Source organism: Callorhinus ursinus, unplaced genomic scaffold (genome assembly GCF_003265705.2).
Source record: "Callorhinus ursinus isolate GAN/ISIS: 27379988/994484 unplaced genomic scaffold, GSC_fseal_2.0 scaffold15, whole genome shotgun sequence".
NCBI classification, from domain to species: Eukaryota; Metazoa; Chordata; class Mammalia; order Carnivora; family Otariidae; genus Callorhinus; species Callorhinus ursinus.
This window is the reverse complement of record NW_027397077.1, coordinates 12,687,256-12,703,468: the sequence shown is the minus strand read 5'-3', so window position 1 is coordinate 12,703,468 and position 16,213 is coordinate 12,687,256. Positions and strand designations below refer to the sequence as shown.

General features: G+C 39.4%; 1 protein-coding gene across 13 annotated transcripts in view; it reads right to left on the bottom strand.

Moving 5' to 3' along the window:
* Positions 1–10,862, bottom strand: part of CCDC66 (coiled-coil domain containing 66) — a 64,996-nt gene extending 54,134 nt beyond the window's left edge. For 8 of the 13 annotated variants that reach the window (XM_073901387.1, XM_073901390.1, XM_073901388.1 and 5 more), the window contains exons 1-3: positions 10,800–10,862; positions 9,139–9,203; positions 7,992–8,017 (exon numbers count right to left, since the gene is read on the bottom strand). In XM_073901387.1, coding sequence (XP_073757488.1) covers positions 7,992–8,017; positions 9,139–9,203; positions 10,800–10,810 — 102 coding nt within the window. In that variant the 5' untranslated portion in view covers positions 10,811–10,862. Of the gene's footprint in view, positions 1–7,991; positions 8,018–9,138; positions 9,206–10,621; positions 10,643–10,799 lie in introns of those variants that run through there. The other 5 variants (XM_073901398.1, XM_073901399.1, XM_073901401.1 and 2 more) reach the window with 5 other exon arrangements.
* Between the last annotated feature and the right edge of the window lie 5,351 nt (positions 10,863–16,213).

Here is a 16,213-nt window from a genome sequence, read left to right as displayed (position 1 = left end):
TGATGTAGATTAGTTATTTCTTAAATAACTTATGGGTCAACATCCTTCTAACATAACTATTTTTTTTTTTTTTTGACACAGAGAGAGAGACAGCGAGAGAGGGAACACAAGCAGGGGCAGTGGGAGAGGGAGAAGCAGGCTTCCCGCAGAGCAGGGAGCCTGACGTGGGGCTCGATCCCAGGACCCTGAGATCATGACCTGAGCGACTGCCTTAGTTGCTTAACCAACTGAACCACCCAGGTGCCCCACATAACTCCTATCTTAATTATTAGTGCTTTCATATCCACATAGATCATTCTTTCAATTCTCTGGCCTGTCATTTCCTTGAACTCTGTTCCTATATTCTTGTCCTCCATGCTACCTCAGCTACTCATTCTCGTAGTGATAGCTTATACTAACCTTGTAACTACTCCGAACTACAATCCCTCCATAATCTGTTTCAAGCATGGCACAATGACCAACACCCAATTTTCCCCAGCTCACTTCCTTGCATATCCCAATTCTGATAATTCTTTAACTCAGCTGGGATCTACAATCTATTTATCCTACCACCTTCCTCTTGTCCTTTACCAATCTTAAATTCCACGATTAACCACAAACCACCACCATCTTGTATTCTCAACTGCTCTGCTCTGACATATACACTTTGCAAATCCCCAGACTGGTAAAATCTAACTCTTCACCTACTCTGTGCCTGCACTCAGGAAGAAAAACACAAAGCCACAATATCTAGTTTCACCTTAAATACATAACCCAAAACAACAAATGGGCCCTTCACGCTACTCAGCAGTTAAGACATTGTGCAAATTCATTTACTCTCTCACTTTTAACAATTTCAACTTTCTCCTCTTTCCCAAAACTAACACTTTCTCTTTCATACTTATTCTCAGCTGAAGATCTTGATCACTACTGCACTGAAAATCTTACAGAGAAGCATTCAGAAAAAACTTCCAAGTTTCTACCACTAAATCTGTACAAGCATCAGTACTCATACAAACTGCTTATACTCCTGTTATTTGCAGATATCGCCATAACCCTTTCTTTCTCCGGGATCTCTCCCTAGCAATTCTTTGCTTTCTCCTCAATCAACTGTTTCTTTCCTGCTAGATCACATCTTTAACGTCTTTAAAAATACATGATCCCACTTTCTCATCTCCCACAATCCCATTCCAGCCAAGCTCTCACCCACACTCCACCAAAACTGCTCATCAAGGTCATTTTAATAACTTTTTATGCTGCAAATTCAGTGACTGATCCTTAGATCACCTTACCAGACCACCTTATTAGCAGCATGTGACACAGTTGATTATTCCTCCCATTTTGAATCACATTCTCTATTTCATTTCCTGCGGACTCCACAATTCTGGTTCTTGCCGTTCCTTCTCAGTCTTCACTGGCTCCGTTTCCCCTAGACCTCTTAAAGTTGCTTGGTCCCAGGATCTCTTAGCTCTAACTTACCTCATTCACTTGCTAATTTCACCTACCCTTGTGGTTCTAAGCATTATCCATATGCTAATGACTCCCAAACTTGTCTCCAGGATGGACCTCTCCTCCCCTAACTTGAGGTTCCACTGAACTATCCAAACACTTCCACTGGGTTATTAATAGCCATTTAAAACAGCATGCCCAAAACCAAACTCTTGATATCCCACATGCCCCTAAAATAACTTCCTCCAGTTTTTCCCATCTCAGCTACCCATGACAAAAATTTTGGTATTATCGACTATTCTCCCATATGCCACACTTGTCATCAAACCTTGTTTTGCTCCATCTTCAAAATATATCCTAAATCTGACCGCTCCTGAACAACTCTCTTACCATCCCTCTACTCCAAGACATTAGCTCTTGCCTGAATTACTGAAAAGCCTTCGGATTTTCTTGCTTCTGCCCTTGCTCCCCGGTCTGTTCTCAACACAGCAGCCACAGTGAGTACCTTAATAGGTTAATTCAGATCATGTCACTTTCTTCAAAAGCTTCTAATGGTTTCCTATCTTACTTAGGAGGAAAAACTGAACTTCATACTATGACCAAAAAAGACCTAATGATCTGTGCACTCTTCACACTTTATCCCCTTATCTGATCTCTCTGATCTCATTTTCTATCTTAGCCTCCAGTCACATGGGCTTCTCCGCTATTCCTAAACCTCCAGTTTTAGGCCTTAGCACTAGTCTATCCCTCTTAACTGGGACATTCTTTCTTCAGATTCTACATGATGCACTCACCTCCTTCAAATCTTTGCTCCAACATCACTAACTCAGTAAGGTTTTCTCTGACCACCCTATTTAAAATTGTAGGTTTCCTGTTCTTTTTTTTGGGTGGGGGAAGGTTGTAGCAGGTTTCCTGTTCTACCCTCATACTCCCACCTACCTAGCATTCCCTTTTCCAAAGACTGCTGTGCCCCTGAAGTAACTGTGCTTCTTCCCTTTCTCTTTTTCTCTATAGCACTTTTCATCTTGTAACATCCTATATTTATTTTGCTAAATGTATGCCCATTTAACCCCTTTTCCAATGTAAACTCCCTAGGGCAGAAACGTTTGTATACTTTGTCCAGTACAGAATAGTGAGTGGAACAGAGTAGGTGTTCAGTAAATTTTTGATTATCCTCAACTATACTATTTTAAAAACTGAATTATCTCTCTCTCCCGTATTTGTTCCCCCTTCCAGAATATCCCATCTCTGTGGCACTGTTCTAATCTCTCAGACCAGTAAGCATGGAGTCATCTTTAACTTTATCCTCCTTCACGGTCTTCTTTAGCTTATGCACAAGTTATTGGTCATTTCTTCCTTCCAAATATCTTTTTCTCACCATTTACATGATGATAAGCCTAAATTTAGGTTTTCATTACCACACTACTAGATTACAGCCTGCCTATCTCGTATCTTTCCCCTATTTAATCCACTGTACATTTCCGCAAACCCAATTAAACTAAAATAATTCAGTGGTTGTTCAATCAAAATTAACTGCTTTTTATGTGCTCAGCAATATGGAAAAGTGCTAGAGGTAAAGATTAATAAGATACTTGCTGTCAAAGAGTGAGGTAGATACCACATGACTTTCACCCAGCTTATATCCCAACTGTCTTTCAGTAACTTACAAAATATATAACCACACTTTGACCAATACCAATCCTGTTTCACCCTACTTTTCAAAATGTACCTATACTATCAGCCACAAGATCTGTTTATCATCTCATCTACATCCTATTTGCTCCTGGCTTTAGGCTTTTGATAATACCAACAGCACAATGTAAAATGCCTTTCTACCAACCCAACTTGTGGCGATTTTTAAAAAGTTTTTTAAAGATTTATTTATTTTAGAGGGGGAAGGGAGGGACTGAGGGGAAGGGAGAAAGAGAATCTCAAGCAGACTCTGCAATGAGTGCAGAGCGTGATGTAGGGCTCAACCTCACAACCCTGAGGTCACGACCCAAGCCAAAACCAAGAGTGGGATGCTCAACGGACTGTGCGACCCAGGCGCCCCTGAGGCTATTTTTAATGTAACTAATTCTCTAAGTGAGAGGTGGCAACCGCAAATACCTACTGTAAATTAGGCTTGGTAGGAACTGGAATGAGCTGAAGAGCATTTTTCTATCTAAAGGAGGCAGCCACCATTAAGAACCAGCCTACACCGCCAAACAGGAATCTCAGTCTACTTGCTAGATTCCCCAGTATTTCGAGAACCAAAAATGCCAGATTCTACATTAAATTTTCCTATTTTTAGATACTGACAGTTCACTCTAGTTTATGAAAGCCACTATGTGTGGATTAGGCAAATTATCAGCAGATTGCACGTAGCTTATACTGCTAAGTCCTACCACCTCAGTCTCTAACTACGATGTCACCTTTGACTCATGACTGGCCTTTTCTGGGTCACTGATAGTTGAGCATTTCACATCTCTAACCAGATGCTCAAACTGCTAAGAAGTGCAGTGCATACCATTACATATCTTGGAAGTCTTTCATTTCTGTCCCCTTTTTTCCATTTCACTAACCACTAAACATGTTCAGGAACTCCTAAGACTCTTCCTGAACTGTAACTGGCCCCTAACTGGTCTCCCCATTATAATCTGTCCTTCACCAAGCTGTCCAAAGCCCTTTCCTTCAATACAAATTATACTGTATGGACTCTGCTTTTCAAAAATTTTCTAATGCTCCCTACACACAAATCAAGGAAGTTCAAACTCTGCGAGTATACATTTAAACTCTTTAAGACTGTAACCCCCCCCTCCAAGCTTTATGTTCTACACTTTCCCAAGATACACACTATTCCCCAAATGCAAATTATGCTACTTTGGTGTCTTGCCCACTATTTTCTGAGCTTAGAATACACTCCCATACCTCCTTACCTATAAATAACTGCCTCATCTTTTAAGTTCTAATTAAAATGTCACCTTTTACGAAGCTTTCCCTGGTCTCCTCGAGCCACAAAGAGCTGCTCTTTGCAGTGTTCTCTGCCTTTTATAATCCTACCATGACATACATTATAGTCTACTTGTATTGTAGTTATTTACCTGACTGATATTATCACTTCCAGAAAACAAGGCCTAGGTTTTACTCATTTTTTTCCTCTGTCATAGAAGAAATATAGCCAAGAACGGCACTCCACTAAAATTTTACAGCTTTAATAAATCCTTGTTAAATAGAAACCTAATTGGAGCTCTAATTTGAGAATTATCCTGCTACATTCCACTTACAAAAGAAAAAAATATACCAAAAAAATCTTCTAAAAATATTTCATAAAAAGGGGAGAGGAGGCAATGATCTGGCATGAGGTCCATATACATTCAGCTCAATTCTGATTACTTTTTTGGGGGCGGGGGAGGCAGAAGGAGAGGGAGAATCCCAAGCAGGCTCCACACACAGCTCGGAGCTCAAAGCAAGGCTTGATCTCACAACCCTGAGATGATGACCTGAACCAAAATCAAGAGTGGGATGCTTAATTGACTGAGCCACCCAGGCGGCCCCTATTTTTGTAGCTAAACGGCAGGAAAAAAAACAATGAATGGAGCCAGCAAAAAATCATGACCTACCAAATAAATATTCAATTATATTCAGGTTACTTAATAAGAAAAAGCAATCTAGCCCAAATAATTCCCCAAGTGTTTACTGGATCAGGTAAATTTTAATAGATCAAAGAAGAGTCTTCATGTCATAAACATTTTTATGTAGCAAGTTGCTCTTTTAACTAGTTTTAATTCTACCAATATTTTTCATAATATAAACAAAGTCCAATGCATTTGTTTAATATTGGCTGAGTTTGGGCACCTGGGTGGCTCAGTCGTTAAGTGGCTGCCTTCGGCTCAGGTCATGATCCCAGGGTCCTGGGATCGAGTCCCACATCAGGCTCCCTGCTCAGGGGGGGCCTACTTCTCCCTCTCCCACTCCCCCTGCTTCTGTTCCTGCTCTTGCTGTCTGTCTCTGTCAAATAAATAAATAAAATCTTTAAAAGAAAAAAAAATAATAATACTGGCTGAGTTTATCATTTATATGGAGCCAGGATCCCAAGGCTAGACTCAGAGAAAATAACATTTTAAATTATAAAATATGCTACCTAACACTAATATAGTATACACCCTTTAGTGTGTCACTACTCTGATTCTCACATGTAGAAATTCCTGTGAAAAAAAATTTTTTAATGTTTTATATTTCAACTAACCTGTGAGACAATTTTAAGCATAAGAGTTTGGAATTATAAATTATTCATGACAATGAATCATTAATATTTCTCTCATTTCTCCTCCTTATAGGTAACCATCTTTACTTCATATTCCTTACCACAGATTTAAAAAAACGCAGAAGGGATTTAGAAAAAATTAAGAAAGTACTCTGCCCACACATGTGTTAAACCTGATGATGATAAGAGTTCAGTTGTGTCTAAAGAGAACACTATGAGGATGATAGTAATTCAACCTGTGAGGAAGGGGAAAACCAGAACTGTAGGTAGGTGTTGTAGTCACTCAGGAACTTCTCCCAGTAGAAAAAGAAAAGAACTATGAAAAAAGAATTCACCAAAAACTTATGGAAATGAGAATCCAACATATAGCTGCAGAACTGACATTTGGGAGATTAAAAAGCAGATTTAAGCAAAAAAAGACAAGCACTACTGTTTTTGCTTTTTTGTCTTCTGTAAAGAGCAAAGAAAGAAATGAGGACGATCTCAGCAACCCCTATAAATATGGGAAGAGAAGCTGCTTAAAATAAAATCAATATAGAAGGGAGACTTAAGTTGCACCAGTGTTTTTTTTCCAGCTTTATTAAGGTATAATTGACAATTAAAAATTGTATATATTTAAGGTGTACAACTTGATCTGATATATGCATACACTGTGAAACAGTCACCACAATCAAGTGAATTAACATATCCATCACCTCACATAGTTACCATCATCAGTATTCTGAAGTCCCCAAAGCAAGAGGAATAAAACCAAACAATTTGCCCTAAGACAGTAAATAATTTAAGATCAATATCGGCTGAGACACATTCTGGAAAAAAGAATCCTAGAATAAAATATTTCTAGACTGCTAGTAGAATCTTGTAATGATTCTATCAAAAGTCCAAAACTAGTAATTTTGTTATAGGCATGAAAGGAGACCACCATATTAAATTGGTTAAAAAGACAATGAAATGTCTTCACAAATGTGGTGACTAAAGCAAATCCATTAAAGACATCAACAGAAGGGGAAAAAGGTGAAAGAGAACAGAGGCCAGGGGAATATGGAAATCAACTATGACAAGCAGCTTTTTATCTAAGATCTCAAAAAGGGGTGCATTATTTGTTAATGTGACTCAAATATAATAATTAGTTGCAATATTTTAATAGAGCAGGACCTGGGGTGCCTGGGTGGCACAGTTAGGCCTCCGACTCTTGGTTTCGGATCAGGTCATGATCTTAGGGTCGTGAGATCGAACCTAGAGACTCATGTGGGGCTCTGCACTCAGTGTGGAGACTGCTAACAGTCCCCTCTCCCTCCTCACCGCCCCCTAAAATAAATTTAAAAATCTTAAAAAAAAAAAAAATAGTGCAGGACCAGGAAAAAATATACAATTTGTATTGTGACTAAAAAAAAACACACAAGGTATATAGCTATATACCCTATTTAGAAAGAAAGAACTTTTATAGGTAGCATGTGGAATTACTCTGATTATCATCACCCATTTATGCTGGATACTCAAGCAACTTCACCTTGATTAAACCTGGAAAAAATAGCAAAGTCATCAAGGGCTCAGAGGTGAAAGGTGCCACATCAACCAAACTGAGCTCTATTCAAGATACACAAAGACTTTAAGATGCTACAAAGACAAAAGAGGGCTACAGTAAATTGTGGGAGAGTTGAAATTTCTGCTGATAGTTATCTAAAAATGGAAAAAGAAATAAGGAACAAGAGAAGTAGGGTATCAGAAAGTTGTTAAAGTGGTAAAGGCATTTTGGGTTCCTGATAATAATTTAAAAGGAAAATTATCATTAAGCTCAAGTATGATCTTTTAAAGGAGAAAGCAAAATGCATATATGAATTTGGTGAATCAAATACACAATTTTGGTGTGGGAAAATGGAATTTGAGAATGAAAAGAAAAATATTTTCATTTTAAAGTGTGAATATATATTCTTAAAGATCTCAGGAACTGCACTGTCCAGCATAGTAACTACTAAATTTACATTAAAAATTAAATAAAATTAAAAATTCACTTCCTTAGTCACACTAGCCACATTTTAAGTGCTCAATAACTACACATGACCAGTGACTGGCTACCATCTTGGATAACACTGATCTTAGAACATTTCCCTCATCACAAATAGATTTATTGGACAGCACTGATGTAGAGAACTTTTTAAACTGAAAAATTATGATCCTATTTCTGTGAAAGGACCAGCCTGAAAGCAAGAGAACAATAACTTCTCATCATTATCCCATACCCCTTATAATATATTGACAGGAATTATTTTCAAACCACATTTTACATTCAAAAAACAGGTCAAGTCATTTGGCTTACCTTCACAGAATTTTTTGATTTACATTCTACAAAAGAAAACAATAATTACTGAACTATCAAACAAAAACATACTAAGGCAGTCACAAAGGAAAATTTTAATTAGCATTTTTTTAAGAAGATACTTAGTAGAAATATTAACCCCCAACGCATTAACTTTAGGCCCTGTTTGGGTGTTCTAACTTTTACAGTGTAGTGCAAGTATTTCTATTTCATTTCTGTTTATTTTCCATGTATCATACGACCTCACTGATATGAGGAATTCTTAATCTCAGGAAACAAACTGAGGGTTGCTGGAGTGGTGGGGGGTGGGAGGGATGGGGTGGCTGGGTGATAAGACATTGGGGAGGGTATGTGCTATGGTGAGCGCTGTGAATTGTGCAAAACTGTTGAATCACAGGTCTGTACTTCTGAAACAAATAATGCAACATATGTTACGAAAAAAAAAAGAAGATAGCAGGAGGGGAAGAATGAAGGGGAGTAAGTCGGAGGGGGAGACGAACCATGAGAGACGATGGACTCTGAAAAACAAACTAAGGTTTCAGAGGGGAGGGGGGTGGGGGGATGGGTTAGCCCGGTGATGGGTATTAAAGAGGGCACATTCTGCGTGGAGCACTGGGTGTTATGCACAAACAATGAATCATGGAACACTACATCAAAAACTAATGATGTAATGTATGGTGATTAACGTAACAATAAAAAATTATTTAAAAAAAAGATAAAACTATAAACAGATCAGAGAAAAAGAAAATAATGTGAAAAAGAGGACTACCAAATATACGGAGTTTAAAACTAATACTAAAAATGACTTTAGCAACTGTGGGCTTATTACAGATTTAATTTTCTAGAACAACACACTTTACATGCACAGAATATAATCACATAGATTTCACCTAAATTATTCATTAGGCAACATATTAAACATGAAATATACTGAGCCATTAAATTTTATGAATAAATACTGACAGTGGTAAGCAGTGATGTAATCTGACTTTACTTGGCTAAAAATAAATCTGAGAAAGCCAAAAAACAGCTTTTTGTAAAATATTTAAATATTACTCTATTACAAGCAAAAAGTATATTAAACTCGTATAAATTTTACGTAGGAATTTAAAAGTTAACATTTTAGATTTCTGGTAACACAGCATACCATATGGAGACAATATTAACTTGGTTTTTCCATCCAACAATTCAGTTTCAAGCTTTAAACCATCTCTGCAAAATAAAAGAAAGTTGTCATTTTTAAGAAGCAGCAACATTTTAAATAGAAAATGAAATGCTTATTTGAATCTTGGAAGTAAATATGTCCTTTTGAATTTATACAGGAATCTTGTAAATAGTAAGCCATTCTTTTAATAAAAAACGTTTTCCAATCTGAGATAAAACTAAACACTAGAAGGAGAAAATTCCTGAAACTTTCCAATAATGCAAAGAATTTGTTATCTTTACCATGAACTTCATTTTCTTACTGGTAAGCAATAAATCCAATCATCACAGCATTATTTAACCCTTACAACTCTAGACTGGAAAAAAAAATGCTGTTACCAAAACTCCCCACCTAAGTTAAAGGAGCAAAACATATTTAACTATTTATTAGTCTCTCATAATTATCTCATGACTAACACATTCTATGCATGATACAGCGTTAATTTGAAAGTGAACTATAACATTGCCACCAGGATTAACTTTTTGAGCACAGCGACAGTTTGTTACTATCACAACAATAGATCTGTAATAAACTTTGGCCACTCTAATTTATCTGTGCATGTCCAATGCAGGAGCACAAAGTAACAGCAGGCACTGCCAAGGAAACTTGAACATAAGATCCTAATAAAAACTCCACTGAAAACAAAAATAGTCCACATTTAATCAGTTTCCTAAGGGGAGGGAAGGTGTGTGTCATTAAACATCAATAGGGCCGTAAGTGCTGTCCAAGAGACAAAATTAAATCCAGCAGGCTGGACAAGGAAGAGAAAGGTTGGGAAAGGTCGGACAGGGAACAACGAAATTTGCAGTGTTGCTCAGTAGAGGCCATCAAAATACCCCAACTTAATTTATCAAGGTAAAGCACTGGAAAAAATGGGTTTTAGAGGTTTCCCTGGGGCAGGGTCAGAACAGTTCACGTTTACGTCGGTGAAACTGAACAAACAAAAGAATGAACCCGAAAAGTACGTCTGTTCAGCATTATTGCACCGTAAACTTCTTCAGGGGCAGATGTCTTATTTTTCTCTCTCCACATTCTAGGACACAAAATTAATTTGCTAAATGATGTGCAGCAGTCTGAATTTGGTGACTTTTCTTAAAATATTAAACTTCCCAGTGATGAAAACCCTGCAACAGTCATTTTTTATTCAACCACTACTTAATGAGGGTCTATTAGGGGCCAAGCACTAGCAATGCATCGATTCCTTAACACCCGGTTCCTAGCATTACGAGCGTTAAACTCATCTGGGCGCTCACAGCCTACAAAGACGCCAAAGCCAGAGGCGCTAAGGATGGGGGCCTGGGCCAGGATTTCTCCCGGGAAGCCGCTAAGCTTGATCTCTCCATCTGCCCTCCCCGCTTATCGCCTCTTCTCCCTCTCCACCCTGAGGTCAATGAGAGGGCGGAAAGGAGGTCCCGAGCAGATTTACCCCGAGTTAGAATGTGGAAAAGCGACGGCGGCTGCAGCAAAGGCGGTCCCGGGCCCCTCGCCCCACTCCGCCTCAGGGAGCTGGGCGCAAGCTGGGAAGGTGTTCCACGAAGGGCTCCAAGGGCCAACCCAGCTTTATCCCGTCTTCGCTAAAGCCCACCGTTCTCGGCCCAGCTTACCCCAGGTTCATGGCCGGACCTCTCGCTCTCTCCCCAGGACGCGCAACCCGGGTGTACGCCCTTTGCCGCCGCCGCTCAACAAGCGTTGCGCCGATTGGACACAGTGCTACCCGCGAGCTGGGAGAACGGACCAATCAAGGTTGGGCGTGCTGGCGGGTGCGCTCAGCGGGGGCGAGGCTGCAGGGGCGACCGCACCCGGTAGCCCGGCCTGAGGCTCCCCGCCCTGACACTTGGGCACTGCGGGCCTTGGTACCTCGGAGTTGTAGCACCCCGAGTTCACTCGGAGCTCTCAGAGAAGTGCCTCAGGTCAGGTGTAGGTGGCAAAACTATGGAGAAGCAAAAAGCATAAACCTTTTAGGAAATGAACGCTTTCCATATTTTATATTTGCAAGAGAGGTTATTTGGGTATAAAATAAGTCGGAGGGCAGGGTGTTGGGGAGAGAGACTCCTAGGCCGCGTACAGGATTTGTCTTGTCTCTGGCTTTGACCTCCGCATGAGGCCGGGTACGTTATAACTTTTTATTAAATTGTAACAATCCACAAGTACTCAATACATTTAGCTCTTTTGTGCCGTACAGAGATCTAAGCACTTTGTCTATTATTGGAGCTTTACAACATTATCCCCGAGGCACAGAGAGGTTAAGCAGCTTGTCCACGGACTATCAAACAATTTAACCCCAGAAGCCGGTGTCCCGAGCTAGTGTTTTATGAGTCTAACGCCGGCTTATTCTTAAAAATCTAAATTTAAACGTCATTTTCTCCAAGAACCTCCTCTGGAATCCACTAGTGGGTGAATCAGGAACCCATTCTCTGCGCGCTCCCCCCATCCCTGCTCTTCTGATCCCCTTACTAATGCATTTAAGATCGTGTGTCAGAGTGAGCTTCAGAGGGGCAGGCAGTTGGTGTCTTACATACCTCCGTAGCTGCAGCGTCTGACACTGAACAGTGTAGACAGTAAATAATTGTGAAATGAAAGAACAGCAAGAATTAAAAATGCCAACAACTTTATTAAGTTTGACGGAATGCTGTTTCATGATGAGGATTATAATGCAATTACTAAAAGTTCAGTTTTTTTCATCTGTCTCCTCATAATATTTTTACAAAGTAGTAATGAATGAGGCACCTTGAATTCTCAGGGTACATTCTGTGAAAACTCAGAGATCTTTTAATATTCCTTTATGTACCTGGTCTGTGGAAGATATACTTAAATAAACATTTGTTAATTAACTTGACTGAATAAATGAACATGTACCAATGTACATTTGATCCCTTGCTTTTGTGTGTGTGTATTTTTTAAGGAATACTTATCTATGTGTAGGGAAAAAAAGGCAAAAAGATTTAAACCAACATGTTAACAGGAGTATTTCTGGGAGATAACAGTGGTGTGACTTTCAAAATGTTACTTTGTTTCTAACTTTTATTATTATGAAAACATTTAAATAAAAAATGACAGAAGGGTACAATAAACACCTATATATCTGCCACCTAGATTTGATGATTGTTAAAATTTTGCCACATATGCTTTCTCTCTCTTGCTCTCTCTCTACACACATGTGGGCAGGCACACGCATACTCTGCCCCCCACCACACACCTTTTTTTGCATCACTCTTTGCAAGTTACAGATGTTATAACACTTTGCCCTTAAACACTAAAGCATATATCTCCTAGGAACAGGAAGTTCTCTTCTATAACCATGGCACTATTATTGTACCTAAGAAAATTAGCAATTTCATGATAACATCTAATGTTCTGCCTGTATTTTAATAGTCCTCACTTACCCTAAGAATATCTTCGAGTGATTTTTATTTAGAAAGCTAGAGTCAACCAAGGAGTACACATTACATTTGGTTGTTAAATATAATCTCTCTCTCTCCCCCACCCAGAATAACAACATAGCATATTTATTAGTAAATTCTTAGCAAATCTCTACATCTTTTATTTTTAATTGTGGAAATATAATAAAATTTCCCATTTTAACCATCTTCAAGTGTACAATTTGGTGGCACAATGTTGTACAACTATCACCAATATCTATTCCCAAAACTTTTTATCACCCCAAATAGAAACTCTGTACTCATTAAGCAATAACTCCCCATTTGTCCCTCCCTGCAACCCCCTGGTAACCTCTAATCTCATCTCTTTTTTTTTTTTAAAGATTTTATTTATTTATTCATGAGAGACAGAGGAGGGGGGGAGAGAGAGAGAGAGAGAAGCAGAGGGAGAAGCAGGCTCCCAAGGAGCAGGGAGCCCGATGCGGGACTTGATCCCAGGACCCTGGGATCATGACCTGAGCCGAAGGCAGACGCTTAACCATCTGAGCCACCCAGACGCCCTAATCTCATTTCTGTCTCTATGAATTTGCCTATTCTAGATACTTCATATAAATGGATTCATACTGATATAGGCTGGCCAGGTCCAAGGACCCACATGGGGTCCCACAGAACCAGCCAAGAGGGTCCTTGGCTTTGCAAAGGATAGAAATCAAATGTGAGCCAAGAGGAAGTGAGAGCAGAGTTTATTGAATAGTAAAGGAAAGGAGAGTCTCATCTTCACTTCTGGTCTGGTGTATGTGTCTTCTCAAGGCATCCAGGGACTGGTCAAAACAAGGACAAGTGCTCAGGCGTCCTCTGTAAGTCACTTATGCCCTAGAGCCAGGGGTCTTGGCATTAAGGTGTCTGGTGTCAGTGGTCTTGGAAAACATACAAAACAACTTCAACCTTGCTGGGTCACTCCTTAGATGTTTCTATTGTGCTAGAAGACTCCAAAGAAATCATTAACTCCTTGACCTTTACAAGGAGGACATACATTAAGGCATGTGTAAGGCGGGGGTGCAGGTCTTAGCAAGAGTAGAGGCAGCAAAAAAAAGCAGTCCTTTATGAGGTCCCTTTAGCTTCCCTATCTCAACACAATATTTGTCCTTTTGTGTCTGGCTTCTTTCACTTAGCATAATGTTTTCAAGATTCACCCATGTTGTAGTATGCATTGGTCCTTCATTCCCTTTTATGGCGAAATAACATTCCATTGTATGTACATGCCACAGTTTGTTTACCCATCCTTCTGTTGATGACACTTGGGTTGTTTCCAAGTTTGGGCTATTGTGAATAATGAACATTGGTTACAGGTATCTGTTTGAATCCCTATGTTTAGTCAGTATGTGTGTATGTGTGTGTATGTGTGCACACAGACAGAAGAAAGAGAATTATAAGGAAGTGGCCCACTCAATTATGGAAGCTAGTAAGTTCCATGGTCTGCAAGCTGGAGACCTGGGGAAGCCACTGATATAGTTCCAATCTGAGTCCAAAGGCCTGAGAACTAGGAGAGGCCATGGTGTAAATCCAAGTCAGAGGGCAGAAGACTGATGTCTCAAGGAATGGAGCAGAGATCCAATTTTCCATTGCTTTCCCTTTTTGTTCCACCTAGGCCCTCAACAGATTGGTTGATGCCCAGCCACACTAGGGAGGCCCATGTGCTTTATTTAGTCTACCAATACAAATGCTAATCTCATCCAGACACACCCTGGCAAATACACCCAGAAATAATGTTTAAGCAAACATCTGGGCACCCTGTGGCCCTGTCAAGTCGACACAGAAAATTCACCATCACACTCTGTTTTTAATTCTTTTGAGTTTCTACCTAGATATGGAATTACTTGGTCATATGGTATTTCTATCTTTAGCTTTTTGAGACATTGGCAAACTTTTCCACAGCAGTTGCCCCATTTTACATTTTTACCAGCAATGTATTCCAATTTCTCCACATCTTCACCAACACTTATTTTCCATTGTTGTTTGTTTTTAATTATAGCCACCCTAGTAGATTCCCTGGTGCTCACAGTTTCTGCTGGTTTTGTTTGTTTGTTTCTAGAGAGGCACCTAGCACTTGGAGCTGCCAGCTCCATCATTTTGCTGATGTCATTGCTGTCTACTCCCTTTTAATGTAGACCAGTCGCCCCACCTGAGGAATGGCTCACAATCAGGCTTTGTCTGATTATTTCCTCAGGATGCTGTTTAACTCTTTCTTCTATCCTCTATCTTTCTTGTAATGGGCAAGTTAATCATTTTTGATAGGAATACTTTAAGGTGATAATCTGTGGTTCATAGTGCAGCACATTAGATTGTCCTGTTACTGTGGCCACGTTTGAAGACTTTAGGTGCTGGCTGCCCCGTGTTTCAATTGAAAATGTCCATTTTCCCTTTTGAAATTAGTAAATAATCTGGGTGGCTGATAGTTTGGTACTGTGTGGATATCTTGTTCCCTAACACCCCTTCACCTAACAGTGAGAGGTGATCTTTATTGTACATGTTCTGTATTTTTCAACAAGTCATATTTTGCATGGTTTTATACCCTCTTGCATAACACTCTTCTGCACAACCGAGATGGGCTATAACTTGCCCATGATCTTAACTGCTGCACTGTTCTTCTCTCTTTTATAGAACTAGTCTCCTTCAATTCTAGTTTTCTAGTTAAACAATTAAGAAATGTTTCCTTAAAGATGACATCAGGTTTTGAAAATGTAGTTTTTCAAAGATGACAGTAGGTTTTACCAAAGAAAGGAATGCTTATAAGTCATTTGTTTGTCTGATTCTCCTGAATTTAACTTTCAATTAAGCCAAATTTAAGGGCACTGCAGAGACCCTCCTAACATAATAAAAGGTATACATCTTGCTTATCCAAAAGTAAACAAATATGGTTATGATTATTTGAACTGTTTATATCTGTAGAAAAGCATCAGAAAAAAATCTCCATGCTCTTACTTTGCTCAGTCATCTAAATCCCAAATGGGTAAATCATTTCCATTTCTTCGTATACTGTATTTTATTTTTTCTTTTTTTAAGGATTTATTTACTTATTTGAGAGGGGGTAGAAGGGCAGAGGGAGAGGGAAAGAGAGAATCTCAAGCAGACTCCCCACTGAGCACAGACCCTAACATGGGGCTCAATTTCACAATTTCACAACCCATGAGATCACGACCTGAACCGAAATCTACAGTCAGATGTTTGACCGACTGTGCCACCCAGGTGCCCCTATATTTTATTTCTGTATCAGTAAACACTTTTTGTCATGGAAACTGCTGCTTTTATCAAGTGCCCAGTAAGGTATCTTCAAGTTAAAAAGGTGTTTTGTTTTTATTTTGCTTCTAGGAATTTGTATCAGCATGGGTCCAATCAAGAAAGAGAGAAACCATGTGGTAATTTGAATAGGGAAAATTTAATATAAAGAATTATTAACTATAATAATAGTTAATAGGGATCTGGCATAATGAGAGATTGCCTAGTAAGAAATAAAGAGAACCCATGGTGTCTGGGTGGCTCAGTCAGTTAAACATCTGCCTTCGGCTCAGGTCATGATCTCAGGGTCCTGGGATCGAGTCCCACATCAGGCTCCCTGCTCAGTGGGGAGACTGCTTCTCCCT